The sequence below is a fragment of the Microcebus murinus genome, unplaced genomic scaffold (assembly GCF_040939455.1).
Source record: "Microcebus murinus isolate Inina unplaced genomic scaffold, M.murinus_Inina_mat1.0 scaf004_hap2_Mmur4.0, whole genome shotgun sequence".
Taxonomy (NCBI): domain Eukaryota; kingdom Metazoa; phylum Chordata; class Mammalia; order Primates; family Cheirogaleidae; genus Microcebus; species Microcebus murinus.
The window spans coordinates 386,818-408,973 of NW_027438950.1; the positions used below are offsets into that span (position 1 = coordinate 386,818).

Genomic DNA, 22,156 nt, shown 5'->3' on the forward strand with positions numbered 1-22,156 from the left:
AACAGAGTGAGAGTGCTGCTTCTGTCATTCCATTTGTCAGTCGTAAGCAAGGGAACTCTGATATTTACCAGCAGGTTCATAATCCAGCACAGAACATGAAAGGGGCTTTAATGATTTTATTTGAAGATAAAGACACCTGGACTTCCTGGTGCTGATGATTATGTTATGGAAGAGACTAAAGATGTATGTGGTGCAAACTGTCTCACCTCTGGCCACTGTGAGCATCAAAAACAGGATTGCATCCAAAATCACTGATGAAATTTTCAATCAAAAAGTGGCCATGATCCCTGAGATTCCTCTAGGGAGAATGACCAAATTATTGGCCAATGTTAGATGACTAAGAATGTGAAGTGTGTACTGCACACTCCAACTACTAAAATAAAGGAAGATAAAGTTATGTAAAATAAATTCTCTAAGATTGAAATATCAGGTAAAGAAAGATTATTCCAAACATTTTCAATACAGAGAAATCATTCCATTATATTCTAACACTGAAAATACACACTCAAAAGTAGATTCTAGATGGATGCATATGTTGTACTATAATTAATAGAAAATTAAATCCAATGCTCTTTACCTAAACTTCCTATTAAGAGATTGCCAAATTCTCATATTTCTTTTTATAGAACTTACCATATGCATCACACACTTATTAATGCTTCACTTATTGTAATTATTTTCATATTTATGACATTATATGTTAGGATCAGAGGCTCTTACTTTAACCTTAGGACACTGAACCTCTCTAATTTTACTTAAGTTATGAGAATGCTGTATGTATAGCCTATAAATGGCCTCAAGCTGTCTAGCTAAAATTTTTGTTCACTAAACTAAAAAAATTCTACACTTCTCATCAGAACTTTTAAAGTATTGTGTGACTGGCCAGGCTTGAGTACAACAGTGAGAATATTATAGCCCAAGCACAGATGGAAAGAAGAATGGCTTAGATAGAGTTGTAGAAGGGAATGCAGATTAAAAAAAATGCCAAAAAACGTGAGATAATTATGAAATGAAAGAAGCACAATTTGCACTTATAAATTCCAAGAGTTGGTTGTTCTGCCAGTTCCATCGCTCTACATGCAAAATCAGTGATTTTTTACCCTGGACATTTTCAATCTCTTCTCTGGAGCCACAAGCTCTCTCCTACAGAAATATTGACTGCTAATTATAAAGCATCTATTAAATATCTAACAATGTCCTGTACTTATTTCTTCTAATTAAATATAAAATCAACTCCATAATTTATAAATCCTTCTGAGTGTTTACCTGAACAAAGTAGCCTGATAAAGTCAATAAATCAATTAGTTTGATAACCCAAAGTAAAAGAAACAGTAACCAGAATGTTCTTTCAATATCCTTCCCAAATTAGTATGAAAATATAGAATGTACTAAGTAAAATGTAATTACTACAATGTGGAATTACTCACACCTTTAGGTAATTTTATGAGCACCATGAAGTTTTATAACAATCCTTGTTGTAATTGCAGATCAGGTCACATAAATGGTATTTAATGAACTTTGAAATAATAAAATAACATAGGTGGCCTAGCATGAGTAATAAGCATGTAAGAACAGAGGATTGGCATGGGCATGTTCCCATTCAGAAGCTTTAGCGTTTTAAACAATTAATTAAACATAAAGTGAACAAAATATTTCCTTTCAGAATCTTTGAAGTTTCTAGTTTGCTAGTAAATTCTCAACACTTTTGAAATTATCCATCTTTTCTAATATTTCTTTTTTTCTCTTGAAATAGGTATACATCCACATTCACACAAACATAATTACTTACTCTGTAAATATACTACAACTATAGTTCAACTTAACCATGATGTATTTGTATATTTGATTCAATATAAATAAAAATATGCTTATTTCTGTTTTATTGGCCAGGCAGGTTGCATGTTGAAAGAAAAATGTAGGATACAATGTAATAACTAGTCATGCTGTGTTAAGAAATGTATGGCTTTACATTAAGTACAAAATCTTTATTATAAGCATTATAGGAACAATGTAATTATACATATCATGAAAAAGAGCTTTGGGAACATTATTCTTCAAAGTAGAGACACTGATAAAAAGGATCACAAGTGATGTCTTGTTACTGTGTAACCCCACAGTACATTTTTACAACCCATTACATCCAACTTTGAGTAACATGGGATAGGTTAATTGTGGTGCAAAATAACACTTCATTCAATCTACAACATGTTTGACACATTAAAATTACTTTTAATTTAATGAAACAAATTAAGTTTACATGTAATCTAAAAATATTCCAAATTTCATTCGATTTTATTATCTATCATAATGTACAATATTAAAACAAGTAATTTCTAATATTCTAATTTTTTCATTTTGATTATAATGAGAAAAATATTAGTCTGTATACCTACGTCATACATCACTTGAAATACTGTTTGTTATTAAAAATATCCATAGTACCTCTCCATTTCATAAATCTTACATTTCAGTGATTTTAATTTCCCATGGAAAAGTACATGAATAATGCCTACTGGATACACAAAGACTACTAATAAATGCGATGTAGCTATCATTAGCCACACACATTCACATACACGCTAAAAATGAAAACATAACATCTACTGTATTTAAAGTTGAATAACATTAGTATTTGCTTGTCAAAAAGGAAAAAAAAATTATACCTTTTATATTTTTACCCTACCCTGACCAGAAAGTATATTTTACATGTAATTATAACTCTCACAAAATCTCTCTCTTTTTAAAGCTGACATACAAGTAAATCAACTAACTATTTTAACTGGGTGGTACTCTGTAATCAACAACCTGGTTTAAAGAAATCTGTGAATGTGTTAGTGCATTAGTGTATTACACTCTGAGTCCTCTGATATTTGTTTAGACTTGATTCTTCTTGAAATGTGTTCTGAAATTCATTATATCTGTAGAGTAATTTTAACTATCAATTCTTTGTGGTTCTCTAAGGTATATCTTTTGCATAAATATTTTTTCACATTCATTATATTTGTAAGGTGTCTATCTCTTAAAATTTTTGTGATGTTGAGCAATGTTGGAGAAAATATTGGAGCATTTTTTTAAGTGTAAGTTCTCCCATGTCCAATAAGATCTCTGTTGTAACTAAAGGTATTGTCAGCACTCTACATTATGATTGTTTACTTTAAGTATAAGTACTGTTGTGCATTTTAAAGCTAATACTTAGGGAAAGCACTTCCATACTCATTACATTTATCTCACTTTTATCTAGTATAATTTATTTGGTGTTGAATAAAATGCGAGCAGTTATTAAAGACTTTGCCACAATTCTCACATTCATGGAATTTTTCTCTGTTATGCATTCTCCTATGAAGATTAAGGTGTGAGCACTGGGAAAATGCTTTGCCACATTTCTCACATTTCTATGGTTTCTCTCCTGTATGGATTCATTTATGTAGAGTGAAGTCTCGGAGCTGGATAAAGACTTTACCACATTCTACAACATTTCAGGGTTTCATACCTCCAGTATGAATTCTTTTATGTTGACTAAGGCCTGAACACTGGGTAAAGGCTTTGCCACATTCTTCACATTTGTAGGGTTTCTCTCCAGTATGAATTCTTTTATGTTGAGTAAGGTTTGAGGACCGGTTAAAGGCTTTGCCACATTCTTCACATTTGTAGGGTTTCTCTCCAGTATGAATTCTTTTATGTAGACTAAGGGTTGAGGACCAGTTAAAGGCTTTGCCACATTCTTCACATTTGTAGGGTTTTTCGCCAGTATGAATTCTTTTATGTTGACTAAGGATTGAGAACTGGATAAAGGCTTTGCCACATTCTTCACATTTGTAGGGTTTCTCGCCAGTATGAATTCTTTTATGTTGACTAAGGATTGAGAACTGGATAAAGGCTTTGTCACATTCTTCACATTTGTAGGGTTTCTCTCCAGTATGGATTCTTTTATGTTGAGTAAGGTGTATGGACTGGGTAAAGGCTTTACCACATTCTTCACATTTGTAGGGTTTCTCTCCAGTGTGAATTCTCCTATGTATAATAAGGTTTGAGCAACAGTTAAAGGGTTTTCCACATTCTTCACACTTGTAGGATTTCTGTGTGGTATGAATTTTTCTATGTCCAGAAACATTAGAGCTGTGGTTAAATGTTTTGCTACATTCTTTAAGTTTGAAACTTTTCTCTCCAGTATGTCTTGTCTTTTGTCTATATAGATTTGATGATTTGCTAAAGACTTTTATACATTTGTCACTTTTGAAGATTTTTCTATGGAAAGTTGACAAACATTGGGTAAGACCATCAGAACATACTTTCTGCTTCTTACACTCAGCCAAACACTCCCCATCTCTTCTTAAGTATATATTTTTAAGGTAAAAGCTTCCATATAGTCTCGTTATTGATTTCTGAAAGGGGTCTTTTGTGCCCTGCTCTGGTAATAGGTCTTTGGTGCAATAGTGAGATAGTTCTGAAAGAAATGAAAATGACAAAGTATCTCACTAACCAGACTCAGGTGAATATACTTCACAATTTGAATATATAAAACTATACAAAGCACATTAGCAAGAAAGCACAATAGAATACCATGGTCTTACTTGCATCATAGATGTATGATCTTAAACATATAATTACAACCATGATTCTTTTAGAAATCATAACTGCTAATAGTTCATAGCACCCCAATTGAGAAAAACACCAAGAACCACAGGAAGGGGAAGGAAACTTTGTTGCATTTACTCACCAAAGCCCTTCCTCCATGCTGACACTGAGTTATCACTTTAGTAGTAAAATCCCATCTCCTGGATTCCCTTTCAAAAGAGAATGAAACTATGGGCATATGTACACACATGTGTTTTTTGTGGCCTTTCCAAAGGCTGGTTTCCACCTCCCTTGACAACTACATAACTCTCTTAGAAAAATAAGCATATATTAAGAATAAAATTCTGCATTATCATAATGATGGTGCAAAATATTTAATTGTGTTATAAATTTGAAAGGCAAAATAAAAAAAAATGATCATTGCCATGTGTTAATTTCTATACAATATAAAAAGACATAATTACTGACATCGATATCATAAAGGTAGGGGCAGATGTAAAGATTAAGAATATTTATATGCAACTGAAGTAGTTATTCATTTAACATAAGTTGCAAGTTCAAAAGGTTTTATATAGTTCTCACAGGGAACATCAGAAAAAAATGTTTATAGAGAAAAAAGAAAGCTAGGCAAAGAAACAAAATATGTCACTAAAAATCAGTGAGGTACAATGCAGGACAGAGGGAGAGGAAAGAAAGAAAAGACAGTGAAAAAAGTTATATAAAATAATTAACATAAGAGAAATTGTAAATCCTTCCTTTGAGAAAATTATGTAAATATTTATGCACTACTGTTTCCAGTCAGAAGGCACAGTTAAATAAAGAGTTAAAAAAAATCCAACTATATTCTATCTAAAGCGACTTGACTTCATACCTGGTGAGAATAATAGACTACAATTGGCAGGATATAGCAAGATATATCAGAAAAACATTTAGCATCAAAGAGCAGTGGAGTTCAAAATTATATTAGGTACATTATTTTAAAGTGAAAAACATTATAATTTTCAAAATATACTTTAAGTCAAAACTGTCACAAGAGGGGGGCAGAGCAAGATGGCAGACGAATAACACCGCCAGACAGAGTGTATCTGCAGAAAAGACAGGTTCTAGCAGAAATTAGAGGGAAGAAGCAAGAACACGAGCATACAGTGGACGTGGGCCTGAAGGAGGGGTACCTGAGACCCCGGGAGACTACACGGGAAAAGGCTGCGGAGGAGAACTAGAGGCTGAGACCACCGGAGCAGCCCGGAGACCAGCGGCAAGGGTAGGTGGATTTGCTGTTTCCCCTCCCCTGAATTTGGGACTACTGGTGGGCTCCCCAGCGGGTAGAGAGAACTGCAGACATCAGCCCAGAGACGGCAGCCACCAGCCAGCGGTGAGCCTGTAGCAGATGTGGCACTAGGTTCCCAACTTCCTCTGGGCACTTCCGTGTGCATAGACCCGAGCCGCCAGGCAGGCGCCTATTGCCTCCTCCTCCCCTCCGCCTACCCTACCCGCGGCTGCCCAGAGAGACAATACAGCCACCAGCCAGAGGCACATCCAGGGAACGGGACCTTCCCTTTTGGGACTCCACAGCTGACTCAGGGGAATTCAGACTGTGAGCGCCCTACCTGCCAGTCCTCCCAGTTGCTGCTGGCACGGTGTTCCCAGGAGAATGGTGACGACTCAGAGTCAGAGAGACATAGATCGAGCATGGGCTCCCTGTGGGTGAATTGGGCCCGGAAATCCTCTCCCTGGTGGGGATACAGTTTGAACTCTTGGACCCATAGGACAGACCTGCAGACCAGATCCCCTGCACCAAGGGCTAGCATTGCCCCGGGCACAGAAGGGTTATACTTGAACAGCCTACTGAGGCGTGTGTGCCTCCAGCGGCGGATTGGCATCCTAGAGGGCAACCCTCCTCCAAGGAGGAGGCCGTGCGCCCAACCCAGGTGGCGTTCCTGTGCAGGGAACCTCCCCGCCGGCATCACAGTCCAGGGAGGCCTGGTGGCTTGTGGTCTGGCCTGCTGGCAGAGGCCCAGGAGTAGCTGCGGATTTGGGGAGGGTGGAAAGACTGAGGCCCGCTCCAGACTGCAGGTCTCAGACAGCCCCACCCCCACAGGCAGACTTTCTGGCTGAGCAGGACCATTCCAGCCCCACCCTGACAGCTTTCCCTGGAAGCAGAGAACAGAACTTTGACCCCTGCTAACGGCCTGAGCACAGGCTTACACAAAATCAACTGCATAGCTTGATCCCCCAAGCAAACGCCACCTACTGACAGGGACGGCATCTTGCACAGCCTTTTCATGGCACCCACTGACTCAATATACAGGGAGTGGTCCAATTTCACCCACATACACCACCTAACACCTCAGAAACTAAACAAGGTGTGTGAATACCCAAACAATAACTTAAGGAAAGAAACAACAACTGATCGACATGGGAAGAAATCAGCGAAAGAACTCAGGAAATATGAAGAACCAAATGGTAAACGCACCCCCAAAGAGGAGCACCAGCCCCCTAGAAATGGACACCAACCAAAATCAGGCAACCAATATGACAGAAGAGGAATTTCATACGTGGATCATAAGAACACTCACCCAGCTCCAACAACAACTCAATAACCAACACAAAGAAACCACAAAAAGCCTCCAGGATATGGGAAAAGAAATAGACACAATGAAGAAAAGAGTAACCAAACTCCTGGAAATGAAGAATCCATTCAAGGAACTACAAAATACAGTGGAAAGTCTCAAGAACAGGGTGGATGAAACAGAAGAAAGAATCTCAGAGCTTGAAGATAACACCCTCCAATTAAATAAATCAGTCACAGAAATAGAGCAGAGAAACAAGAGAAAAGAGCAAAGCCTACAAGAGGTGTGGGATTATGTGAAGAAACCCAATGTGAGGGTCATAGGTTTACAGGAAGGGGAAGAAGACAACACTCAAGGGTTGGACAAGCTGTTTGAAAATATAATAGAGAAAAATTTCCCAGGCCTTGCTCAAAATCTTGATATACAAGTTCAGGAAGCTCAGAGGACCCCTGGGAGATTCAACGCAAACAGGAAGACTTCATGACATGCAATCATCAGACTGACCAAAGTATCAACTAAAGAGGCCCTTCTAAGAGCTGTAAGACAAAAGAAGCAAATAACATACAAGGGAAAGCCAATTCGAATAACATCAGACTTCTCTAATGAGACTTTACAAGGAAGGAGAGACTGGGGCCACATTCTCACTCTTTTGAAACAAAACAATGCCCAGCCTAGAATATTATTCCCCGCAAAAATAAGCTTCATATATGAAGGAGAAATAAAAACATTCTCAGACAAGCAAAGGCTCAGATAATTTACCAAGACAAGAACAGCCCTACAAGAAGTACTTAAAACAGCGTTACGCACGGAACATCATAATAATAACCCACGAATATAAAAACAACCAAAACCCAAAGATATTAAAGGCCAGATATTACAATGGCAAAGGACAGAAATCATAGCAACAACATCCAACCCAACAGAATGATCAGTAATCTACCTTACCTATCAGTTCTCTCAATAAATGTGAATGGCTTAAACTCTCCGCTCAAGAGACATAGGCTGGCTGAATGGATAAGAAAATACAGGCCAAGTATATGCTGTCTTCAGGAAACACATCTAACCTGCAAGGATGCATATAGACTAAAAATAAAAGGGTGGAGATCAATATTCCAAGCAAATAGAAGCCAAAAGAAGGCTGGTGTGGCAGTTCTAATTTCAAACGATTTAATTTTTAAACCAACAAAAGTAATGAAAGACAAAGAGGGTCATTATATAATGGTGAAGGGCACAGTCCAACAAGAAGAGATAACAATTTTAAATATATATGCACCCAACTTAGGTGCACCCAGATTCATAAAGCAAACCTTACTGGAGCTAAGCAAATGGATTAATAGCAACTCCATAATCACCGGAGATTTCAACACCCCACTGACAGCATGAGACAGATCCTCCAGACAGAAAATTTAAAGAAATAATGGACTTAAACAAAACTCTAGAACAATTGGGTCTGACTGACATTTACAGAACATTCTACCCAAAATCCACTGAATATACGTTCTTCTCATCAGCTCACGGGACATTCTCTAAGATTGACCACATCCTAGGACACAAAGAAAATCTCAAGAAATTTAAAAAAATAGAAATCATACCATGTACCGTCTCAGATCACAGTGGAATAAAACTAGAAATCAACCCTAACAGAAACTCACATTTCTACACAAAAACGTTGAAATTAAACAACCTCTTACTAAATGATTACTTCATAAATGAAGAAATCAAGACGGAAATAAAAAAATTCTATGAAGAAAACGACAACGGAGAGACAAGTTATCAAATCCTCTGGGACACAGCTAAAGCAGTTCTCAGAGGAACGTTTATCTCCATAAATGCCTATAACCAAAAGACAAGAAGATCACAAATAGACAGTCTAATGAAAAGACTCAAAGAGCTGGAAAAAGAAGAACAGACCAACCCCAAACCCAGCAAAAGAAGTGAAATCAACACGATCAAATCAGAACTAAACCAAATTGAAAACAAGGAAGCTATTCAGGAGATTAATAAAACAAAAAGTTGGTTCTTTGAAAATATGAACAAAATTGACACACCATTGGCTAAGCTAACGAAAAGCAGAAAAGAGAAATCTCTAATAAGCTCCATCAGGAATAAAAAAGGAGATATCACAACTGATCCCAAAGAGATACAAGATACAATTTATGAATACTACAAAAATCTTTATGCACACAAACTGGAAAATGTGGAGGAAATGGACAAATTTCTAGAAACAAACAGCCTCCCTAGCCTCAACCAGGAAGAAATAGATTCCCTGAATAGACCAATCTCAACAGCTGAAATAGAAACAGCAATTAAAAATCTCCCTAAAAAGAAAAGTCCCGGTCCAGATGGCTTCACACCTGAATTTTACCACACTTACAAAGAAGAACTAGTACCTATCTTGCAGAAACTATTCTACAACATCGAGAAGAACGCAAACCTCCCCAACACCTTTTATGAAGCGAATATTACTCTGATACCAAAACCAGGAAAGGATGCAACAAAAAAAGAAAACTACAGACCAATATCCCTAATGAATATAGATGCAAAAATTTTCAACAAAATCTTAGCTAACCGAATCCAGACACTTATCAAAAAAATAATCCACCACGACCAAGTGGGCTTCATCCCAGGGATGCAGGGATGGTTCAACATATGTAAATCTATAAATGCAATTCAACACATAAACAGAAGCTAAAACAAAGACCACATGATTCTTTCAATAGAAGCAGAGAAAACTCTTGACAAAATTCAACACCTCTTCATGATACGAACACTTAAGAAAATAGGCATAGAAGGGACATACCTAAAAATGTTACAAGCCATATATGACAGACCCATAGCCAACATCATACTGAATGGGGAAAAATTGAAATCATTCCCACTTAGAACTGGAACCAGACAAGGCTGCCCACTATCTCCACTTCTGCTGAACATGGTGCTGGAAGTCTTGGCTACAGCAATCAGACAGGAAAATGGAATCAAAGGTATCCAAATAGGGGCAGAGGACATCCAACTTTCATTGTTTGCTGATGATATGATATTGTATTTAGAAAACCCCAAAGATTCAACCAAGAAACTCCTGGAACTGATCAATGAATTTAGTAAAGTCTCAGGATACAAAATCAATACACAGAAATCAGAGGCATTCATATACGCCAACAACAATCTAATTGAGAATCAAATCAAAGACTCAATTCCCTTCACAATAGCAACAAAGAAATTAAAGTACCTAGGAATATACTTAACCAAGGACGTAAAAGACCTCTAAAGGGAGAACTATGAAACACTGAGGAAGGAAATAGCAGAGGATGTAAACAGATGGAAATCCATACCATGCTCGTGGATCAGCAGACTCAATATCATCAAAATGTCTATACTACCCAAGCTGATCTACAGATTCAATGCAATACCTATTAAAATCCCATCAGCATTCTTCACAGATATAGAAAAAATAATTTTACCCTTCGTATAGAACCAAAGAAGACCCGAAATATCAAGAGCAATTCTAGGCAACAAAAACAAAATGGGAGGCATTAATATGCCAGATATCAAACTATACTACAAAGCTGTAGTAATTAAATCAATATGGTATTGGCACAAAAGTAGGAATATTGACCAGTGGAACAGATGTGAGAATCCTGATATAAAACCATCCTCATATAGCCATCTAATCTTTGACAAAGCAGACAAATATATACGCTGGGGAAAAGAATCTTTTTTCAATAAATGGTGCTGGGAAAACTGGATAGCCACCTGCAGAAGGCTAAAACAGGACCCACACCTTTCACCTCTCACAAAAACCAACTCACGTTGGATAACAGACTTAAACCTAAGGTATGAAACTATTAGAACTCTAGAAGAAAATGTTGGAAACACTCTCCTAGACATTGGCCTGGGCAAAGAGTTTATGAAGAAGTCCCCAAAGGCAATCACAGCAGCAACAAAAATAAATAAATGGGATATGATCAAACTACAAAGCTTCTGCACAGCCAAAGAAATAGTCATGAAAGTAAACAGACAACCTACAAAATGGGAGAAAATTTTTGCATCCTATGCATCCGATAAGGGACTGATAACTAGAATATACTTAGAACTCACGAAAATCACGAAGAAAAAATCAAATAACCCCATTAAAAAGTGGGCAAAGAAATTGAACAGAAACTTTTCTAAAGAAGACAGAAGAATGGCCAACAAACATATGAAAAAATGCTCAACATCCCTAATCATCAGGGAAATGCAAATCAAAACCACAATGAGATATCACTTAATTCCAGTGAGAATGGCCTTAATCAAAAAATCTCCAAACAATAAATGCTGGCGTGGTTGCGGAGAGAGAGGAACACTCCTACACTGCTGGTGAGACTGCAAACTACTTCAACCTCTGTAGAAAGCAATATGGAGATACCTTAAAGCAATACAAATGAATCTACCATTTGATCCAGCAATCCCATTGCTGGGCCTCTACCCAAATGATCCAATGACACTCTACAAAAAAGACACCTGCACTCGAATGTTTATAGCAGCACAATTCATAATTGCAAGGCTGTGGAAACAGCCCAAGTGCCCATCAATCCAAGAATGGATTAATAAAATGTGGTATATGTATACCATGGAGTACTATTCAGCTCTAAGAAACAACGGTGATATAGCACATCTTATATTTTCCTGGTTAGAGCTGGAACCCATACTACTAAGTGAAGTATCCCAAGAATGGAAAAACAAGCACCAGATATATTCTCCAGCAAACTGGTATTAACTGAGTAGCACCTAAGTGGACACATAGGTACTACAGTAATAGGGTATTGGGCAGGTGGGAGGGGGGAGGGGGGCGGGTATATACATACATAATGAGTGAGATGTGCACCATCTGGAGGATGGTCATGATGGAGACTCAGACTTGTGGGGGGAGGGGGGAAATGGGCATTTATTTAAACCTTAAAATCTGTACCCCCATAATATGCCGAAATTAAAAAAAACAAACCCTCAGTTAAGTCAAAGGATGTAACATTTACATACAGATATCAGTTATTTTTCTATACACTAATAATATAGACAATAAAAAAAGAATACACTCTCATGTACAATACCATCAAGATAATAGATTTCTAAGAAATAAATTTAACCAAAGTGGTTAAAAATACCCTTTACACTGAGTAGTATAAGATATTAATAAATGAAATTAAAGATAGCATGAATAAATAGAAATATATTACCCAAAGCAATGTATACATTCAATGCACTCCCTATCAAAATTCCAGGGGTATTACTTGACAGCATTAACCAACAAATCCTAATATTTTTATGATATCAGAAATATCATTGAAGAGCCCTAAACAATAATGGCAAAGAAGAAAAAAGGTTCCAGCATCACACTTTCTGATTTCAAACTAAATTTTAACGTGGGAGTAATAAAAACAGCAAAATATGCACATAAAAACCAACACAAATAACAATAGAAGAGAATGGAGAGCTCAGAAATAAATGGAAACATATAAGGTCAACTAACATTTATCTAGGCTTTAGGAATGCACGATGCAGAAAGTATGGCTCTTCAATGCTTGGTGCTGGGAAATTGGATACCCAAAAACAAATGAATAAAAGCAAACTGTTTTTGCTTACATGATACCCCAAAACTAACTCCCGATGTAATAAAGATTTAAATGGAAGACATAAAACTCTAATGTTTCTAAAAAAAAAAAAACAGTATAAAGGAAAAGAAAAAAATATGGGAAAACCTGACATAAGACTTGCAATTTTCTTAATTTTTTTTTTTTTGGATATGATAAAATAATCACTGGAACAAAATATAAACAATTTGGGCTGCATCAAATTAAAATTCTCTGCACAGCAAGGGAAAAAAAACAAAATAAGAAAATATAGGATGTGAGAAAATATTTTCAAATTTTATATTGTATAATATGTTAACACCAAAAATATATAGGAAACTCATATTTTTCAAATGCAAAACAATGTCATCACTCACTTAAAAATAAGCAAAAGTTTATGTAGAATATTTTCAAAGAAAACATACCAGTTTACAACAGGAAACATCAAGAGTAAGTCAGCATCACCAAAACATCATGTAAACACAAATGAAAACTATGATAGGTATCACCCCACAATTGTTACAATGACTAATGTGTAAAAGAAGAGACAAAACAAGTGTGGACAAGAGTTTGCAGGAAATCAATCCCTGTAGACTGTTATTGATTGTAAATGGATAGTGTCATCATAGAGATTTGTTTAAAACATGTAAACAATACAACTGCCTTATCATTAACCAATTCTACCTATGAGTATAACCATGTAAAATCAATATATTAAGAAGAGTCTGCACCCCCATGTATATCGCAGCATTATACATATTTGCCAAGAGAATGGAAACAAACTCAATGCCTGCTTATGATGAATAGACTAAAAAATGACTGTACAAACACATACCATATAATATTTCTAAGCCATGAAAATAATAAATATCCTGCCATTTCAACAACATGGATGAACGTAGTAGGCATTATGCTAAGTAAAATCAGCCATTCCCAGAAATACTGCTATGGATAATTAAATACTACTAATAAATATTGCTAATAAAAACTGCTATGGATAATTTTTAAAAAGTTGAATTTACAAAAATAAAGAGTACAACATTGGTTTTCAGGATGTGGCATCAGGAAAAGTGAAGAAATGTTTAAGGGTAAAAGCTTGTAGTTATAAGATGAATAGATCTTGGAAGTCTAATGTACGGCATCATGATTAGAGTTATTAATAATGTTTTATATGCTCTTAATTTGTTTAGACCATAGACGTCACTATTAATAAATGTTCTCACTATAATTAAATGGTAACTATGTGAGATGATGGAATAGTTTATTACCTTAATTATATTGTTTTACCATTTATACACACATCAGATCACTAAAGTGTGTACAATAAATATGTACAGTTATAAAATTCTTATTTGTGGAAACTTCCACCTATTAAATACCCCACACACAGAAATATATGCACACACACACATATGAGTGACACATTTTTGATGCTATTAAATAGGACAAAATTTTGGAACATAAGTTATCAAAGTATTATGTATCAATTGGGAGTATAAATATATTCAGCTATTTGAAGCACTGAATGAGACAGTATATTTAAGAATTCCATAAGGTGAGCAGGGAAAATAAACTATATTATTACTTTGGGAATTTGGGTATAATAAAGTTGAAAATTTACTCTTATTTTATACAAGAAAAAGAGTATTTAGAAGTGAAATAACATTAGATTTTCTTACATTTAAGAAGAGGCTATACATTTGTACAAAATTAGTGAGTCTGACTTTCTGTAGAATTGCCTCTGAAAACTTAGAATTGGAAATCATGATGTAGAAAATACGACAATCTGTCCCTAGTGTTTCTGCCATTCCAGAAACAAATCCCAATATCTCCACTATTCCCCTTTATATATTTCAGAAATGAGGCATCAAAAGGAACTTAAAACAGGGAGCTGGGCATGGTGAATCACACCTATAATCCTAGCACTTTGAGAGGCCAAGCAAGAAGGATCACTTAAGGCCAGGATCTTGATACCAGCCCTAGCAACATAAGGAGACTCAATTTTTACAAGAAAATAATAATAATAAAAAAAATGACTGGCCGTGGTAGCTCATGCCCATAGTTCTAGCTATTTGGAAGACAGAGGTTGTAGGATGCCTGGAGCCCAGATATTTGAGGTTGCAGTGAGCTAAGATCAGCCACTGTACTCCAGAAAGGGCAGGAGAGTGAATGGCTGTCAAAAGATGGTTTAATGTCATGGTCTTCAAAATATGCACAGATAGTCCCATAACTCCTAACCAATAGAAATGCTAATAGATAATGTAGTCCCTTATAAGCCATGAAAAGAACTTTGGTTCTCGCTGAATTCTAAGGAAGATCACTGCATGGGTAGAGTTCTTAGAGAGTTTAAGAGCATGGGACAGAAGATGTCCTTCTGTGAGATAAAGATGTCCTTCTGTGAGATAAAGAAGCCTGTGAGACACAGGCTTCTAAAAATCATTTCCAAAAGAGCAGAATATTCAAACCGACTTTTTAATATCTGCCTTCCTCCTTGAGTTATGGCTCTCTAACATTCGTTAATCTGCTTCACTGAATCTCACCTACCTGGATATTTAGCTGTTGTTTCCTCTTTCCTCATAATCCAGGGCTCTATTCTTTGCTCCAGGCATGTGATCAGCTCTGGCTTTGACTCTGCAAGACCTGTTTCATTAGAGAAATTTCACATGACTCTTGCTGAAGATTTTCTAATTACTAATGCAGTACTATTCTTAGTAGAGAGTATATGAGAGAAGGTTCTAGAAAAATCCTTTGCAACATATTGCTTTCTCACAGACCAGGTAGAATGATAAAAAATTGATCTAATTTATGACTAGAGCGCCAATTCCCACTAGCACCATATAAATAAGAGGTGGAAATTCTATTTCAAGGTGCAGACAATAATTTTATACCATACCCTGATTTCTAATGTAACCACTAATCTAGTGTGAAATCCCAACAAAGGGAAAGATTCAAGATAACATGAGACATCTAATGATTTTATTTTATGCACCAAAATCTTCAAATTTTCTTTAAAAGCATGGATATAAAATTCATTCATGTTGCTTTCCACAGAGGTTGAACTAGCTTGCAGTCCCACCAGCAGTGTAGGAGTGTTCCTCTCTCTCTGCATCCATGCCAGCATTTGCTGTTTGGGGACTTTTTGATTACATTGAGAACTTTTAAATAAGTAAATACAGATACACATATATACATATGTTGAGAATGTAGAGAAATTGAAATGCGGCCATGTTATTCTGAACCTTGGATTCTAATATTATACCAAATAGACATAGAACAGATCAGAAATTAAAAATACAGATAGAATAAAATAATTTGCATTTCCCTGATGATAAGAGATGTTGAACATACTGCAATGAGATATCACTTATCTCCAGTAAGAATGACCTTCCAGTAAAAAGTCCCCTAACAATATATATTGGCATAGATGTGGAGAGATAGGAACACTCCTACACTGCGAGTGGTACTGCAAACTAATTCAGCCTCTGTGAAAAGCTATATGGAGATACCTCAAAGAGATACAAGTAGATCTACCATTTGATCCAACAATTCCACTATTGGGCATCTACCCAAAAGATCAAAAGTGTTTTTATGAGAAAGACACCTGCACTCAAATGTTTATAGCAGCACAATTCACAATTGTGAAGCTATGGAAACAACCCAAGTGCCCATCAATTCATGAGTGGATTAATAAAATGTGGTATATGTATACCATGGAATATTACTACTCAGCTTTAAGAAACAATGGTGATATAGCACCTCTCGTATATTCCTGGATACAGCTGGAACCCATTCTACTAAGTGAAGTATCTCAAGAATGGAAAAACCAGCATCACATGCACTCAACAGAAAATTGGTATTAACAGATCAACACCTAAGTGGACATATAGGGGTAACATTTATCAGGTGTCGGGAGGGTGGGAGGGGGGAGGAGGGGATGGGTGTATACAACCACAATGAGTAAGATGTGCAAAGTTTGGGGGATGGATGTGTTTGAAGCTCTTACTCGAGGGGGGAGGGGGGCATGGGCAATATAAGTAGCCTTAACACTTGTATCCCCATAACATGCTAAAATATAAATAAATAAAATAAAATAAAATAAAATTCATTCATGTTAAGTAGAAACCTTTAAGAAACTATTAATAAAAAAAGCAATGGCCTTAATGTGGAATAGAAATTCTGTATATAAGTGATCCTCACCAAGGGAGACCAGGTTTCCATAGTTCTCCAACATCACATCCCTATACAAATTTCGCTGAGCATTGTCAAGGGATGCCCACTCCTCTGGAGAGAATTCCACAGCCACATCCTGAAATGTCACCATCTCCTATAAAAAGACACATATTTCCTAAGTGGCCATACAGAGAGTTCTTAATTTGACTACAAGGAAAATGAGTTATGAGAACTGTTCCTGACATATGAGTGACTGGAATTATCCATTAAGATACATTTTAGCACATTGATATTCTTGCACATATTCTCTTATCCGTTGGAATGAGGATCTCAAAAAATGTATGAAAAAGTGTGCATATGATTATGCTTTGGATGATAAATCATTGAATACACAATTAAGGGCCTTACAACAGTAATATAAATTTATGGGTGTTATATTTACATCACATTGATAAATTGTGCATATTTCTCACATAGAGAAACATAGTGAGTTAGAAGGTATCACCTAATTTTTACAAGTACAATGAAGAACTAGAGATTTTGTTAAAATAGAGATTCTGATTCAGGAGATCTGGGGTGGGGTCTGAATCTCTGCATGGCACATGATATAACTGCTGATATCAATGCTTCTTGCCTAAGAGTATGTTGTCAACATCCAGTAAAAGGTAGAATTTATCTCAGTTCATCAGAACAGAACACAGATGATAGCCCTCATTTTTCAAAGCAAACTATAAGAAGAAAGGGGAGCTTCCAGATTAAATATGATCCTTCATGCACATCACTCAGTAAATCTCCATGAGACACTTAATGATAAAGAGAAAAAGACAATTAACTTTATAGGGGAAAAATCTCTCAGAGAGCATCTTAAGCAAGTGAATATATTTAATACCACTTTAGTGGGACAAATTGTTGTTAGGCATCATTGCAAAGAGTAGAATACAAAATCACTGCTGAGAGAGTAGTGGCCAACAATATGTAACCATGAAAAATCATCAGTTGTATGCAAATTTCAGATACAGCTGTTTCCCATGTTTTGTTATCTTTAATAATGTACGTAAATACTTTAGCATCACACAGAGCAAGTCTTCTATTTCCTTTTTTTCCATAATTTTCTGGTTATCCTAGGCAATCAATGCTATCCTCTTCCTGAATTCTCCTAATAATATTTTATGTTTAGCTGATAAAGCATCCAGATAAAACTTTGAGAGTACATGTTCCCCCTCTTCACTCAAATTCAAAGACTATATCCCATCCCCAAGAGGAATCTCAGACATCCACACTATTCTATCTTGACCTGTCACAACGGGAACAATTTCAATATTACATGTCATACATTTCTTATGAAACTTGGCTATTGTAGTAAGATGCTTGTGGGAAAGAATTTAGAGCAGGATCTCTTATACAGGGAGGAAGGATTTTCCAGAGCTCCTTGACTATCTTAAGAAGAAATACAAAAATGTAGTTAGAAACTTATTAGGCATACACATTAGAAGTAAAGAAGTAAAGGTATAAAAGTTCACAAAATTGAAGTTCTACATGATTTTCTAGGAGAAATACCGGACACAACCCCTAATCTGGGACACATTTACCTGAAAACCAGCCATTTCTTCTTCCTCTTCTCCTATTCTGTAACTTCCTTTCAGGTGATATTGTGTAGAAAAATGAGAATTAAATCTTGAAAATGAGAATTAAATCTTAAAGGACTCAGAAAAATTTATTGCCTTGTTTACACAAAGTTCACAAGCAGGAGGAACTAAAAGGCAGAAAGGCTACACTCACTTGTTCTTAGTCACAAGAAAGAGTCAGCTATGAGCAGCTAATTCACTGAGACCAAAATGTGAGTTTCTCCTGTGTTTTCTTCCAGTTACCTTCTCCGGCTACAGGTGCCAGGAGTTTCTGCTACAGGAATGGGAATCTGGACAACACTGATCTGCCTCTGCCAAACTCAATAGAGTAGACCCTGTCACTTTCCTCTGGAACAAAAGCTAAACTCATTTCTTATGAATGTATGCAGGAGGCTTAATGTTTGACCCTGGTATCAAATTAGAATTATGTGGGGCACAATTAAAACCACATGGATGTTCCCACCCAGCCCAACAGGCAGGTGATGGTGTTTCTTCAATCTAGCCAGCTTATCCTAATTGAAAGCCTGGGCTGAGAGTTAATTACCTTAAAATTGTCTCTTAAACATCAATGTAAATATAAATCATGTGGTACTGTGGGCCTCATTCTAAGAAATGTGGTCTGCTGGTGTGGAAGGAGTACATTAATTGGGTTCTTAGCTATGTCCCTTTTAGTGCTGATGTTGCTCAACCTAAATTCATTATTAGTAGTACTCAGGTAGAGACAGCAAGCACAGCATACATACTGCCTTTTGTTCAACTCTCATCACAACATATACTTAATTTTCAAAGTGAAGAGCAACATGATGCAATGTATACCGAGCATCTGCTATGTGCTCAGAAGTATGGTTTGTTGCACTGTGAAGAAGCCTTTACTTTGTGTGATTTGATCCTTATTATACCAGAAAAGGTGAGTAGCAAGTGTCTAATAATTCACAGAAAAATTTAGATGTGGTGCCAGCCTTTCTATTCTTTCCACACAACTACAATATGATACTACACAAGATCTAGAAAATTGTTTACACTCACCCCAATTGGGTCCTTTCAAAGTCAACTTACAAGTCCATGTTGATCTCTTACACTGCAGCATATGTCTCCCCTGAGATTTTGGTACATCCTCAGTCCAAAGTATGTCCCTGTCTTGGGAATTCTAAGTTGAGGCCAGGTCTAGTTTGGATGAAACTTGTGTATTCTTTTCATTTACAGAGAAGGAAATAAAACAGGAAAATAAATTCCTCTTTGGAACCTGCTCCAATGCATCCTCAGGAACCCCAGACATTTGATTCAGAATCCAGAGCTGCAGATTTAGGTCTCTAGAGAGGCATGAATTCAGTAGGGCTCACTGCCCATTTCCTTGCATTTGGGCAAGAATTGAAGGCAGAAAGGGAATTTATGTGTCCAATTCAGTGTACATAATATTGTTCCCATTTGTGTCTGGGGCCGATGGCATCCGAATCCATTTAAGTTCTAAAGATGTGAGATGCATTTACAGAAAGGATAGAACTACTGATTATTATCCTATGAGAGTGTATTCACGGGAATCTGGTCTAACTATACTCCGGAGGAACAGCAGACACTAAAGAGGTCTAGAGAACTCACTGTGTTCAGATGTGGGGACAGTGAAGCCCTCTGCTGCAGACTTGCTGGTTACAGACTGAAAGCTCAGAAAGGAATCTAGGGTTCAAAGCCCTTCTAATTTAGAAGTGGTGGGCACATTTTATGTTTATATTGCAGTTTTAATTCTGGAAAGTGTTCAGGAAGTATTAATAGTAAAGAGTATCCAACTAAGAAAAACACTCCACAAAGTTAAAAGAGAATTAAAAGAAACAATTTTATTACTCAAATCACAATGTGATGTGCACAGTGCCAATACACTGAGAGATTGCAAAGGGACACATAAAGTTGTTCCTGTACATAACTAAGCATATTCTAACTTTTACATAAATGTTATCTAGATGAATAATAATTAGCTTTGAAGAAAGAAGTCTAGACAGCCCTATTTGTCCTAAACAGTGCACCATAAACTTACTGGGTAATTAGTGAGACTCTCTTTTTTTGATAATTGGTTAAATTCCAATAAAAAACAAGCTTCTGAAGTTAATACAGGAGGAGATAATTTTGCAACTTAAAGCTAGGTGCTCACTGAACTTTGGATCCCATCTTCAGATGGAAATTGTGGGATAGGGAGCTATTTTCCTTGATAACTAAAATTTCTTTTGAATAAGCTGAATCAATTACACCTAAATGTATTAATACTCCTTTTCATGTAACAAAAATATGACCAAATTATTAATATTAATGTGCCTGTTGGACCAGGACAAATAATGGCAAATTCTTAAAAGTTTTTTCAGCAGCCAGGTGATCCCCTTCCTCCATAAGGTGCCATTGGGGTGCGGTGGTGCGGAGCTGGTGCTGGGCTGCCTGGCTGAGCACAGCCACAGCATTGGTGGCTCAGCAGCCATGGCAGCGGTGGCACCATGCACTTTAATTTTGCTGGGCATAAAGCCGCTGGCATTTATATTTAACATTATTAAAAGCCAATATATGTCAAACCATATTTCTTAAATTAGGAGGACTAACCATTTCTTGCACCATATCTTTCTTACAATCTAGCAATAAAATCTACATGAGTTTCATTAACATTTTGTTTAACATTTATATAGGAAGCTACAGTCTAAGAGAAGCTATCTTTTTCCATTCCTTAATACAGCACTGTTGAATTTGAGAAATAGCTTGATCACCATATTTTAGTTAAGCATTAATATCAAACCAAATTTCCTGTCCCATCATTTGTGCCATCAATTTTTACTGGTGGGTCCGTGGACTCATTTAGCTAGGGTTTCTGACACATCTAATCCCTGCACTAAGTGGTGAACTTTAAAAATTTACACGGAGATATAATGGTTCACACAAGAGATTTCCAAACCCAAGGAATTAATCTTTCCATTTGAGCCAATTCTTTAAACGTGTTATTGGTGTAAAGAGAATTTGTGCTGACCGGGTGCAGTGGCTCACACCTGTAATCCTAGCACTCTGGTAAGCTAAGGCAGGAGGATCACTCAAGGTCAGGAGTTTGAAACCAGCCTGAGCAAGAGCAAGACTGTGTCTGTACTAAAAATAGAAAGAAATTAATCAGCCAAATAAAAATATATAGATAAATCAGCAGGGCATTGTGGCATATGGTTGTAATCCCAGCTACTAGGGAAGCTGAGGCAGAAGGATTGCTTGAGCCCAAGAGTTTGAGGTTGCTGTGAGCTAGGCTGATGCCATGGCACTCTAGCCTGGGCAACAGAGTGAGAGTGGTGTTTTTGTCATTCCACCTGTCATTCATAAACAAGGGAACTCTGATATTTACCAACAGATTAATAATGCAGCACAGAACATGAAAGGGGCTTTAACAATTTCATTTGAAGCTAAAGACAGCTGGACTTCCTGGTGCTGATGATTATGTTATGAAAGAGACTAAAGATGTATGTGGTGCTCACTGTCTCCCCTCTGGCCACTGTGAACATAGAAAGCAGGATTGCATCAAAAATCACTAATTAAATTTTCAATCAAAAAGCAGCTATGATCCATGAGATTCCTCTAGAGAGAATGACCGATTCGTTTGTCAAAG

The 22,156-nt window shown here is 36.6% G+C and overlaps 1 protein-coding gene across 1 annotated transcript in view; it reads right to left on the reverse strand.

Moving 5' to 3' along the window:
- The window catches only part of LOC142866370 (uncharacterized), a 46,206-nt gene that overhangs the window by 17,122 nt on the left and 6,928 nt on the right, over positions 1-22,156 (reverse strand). The window contains 1 exon segment of the mRNA XM_075999744.1: positions 3,491-4,444. Coding sequence (XP_075855859.1) covers positions 3,491-4,444 — 954 coding nt within the window.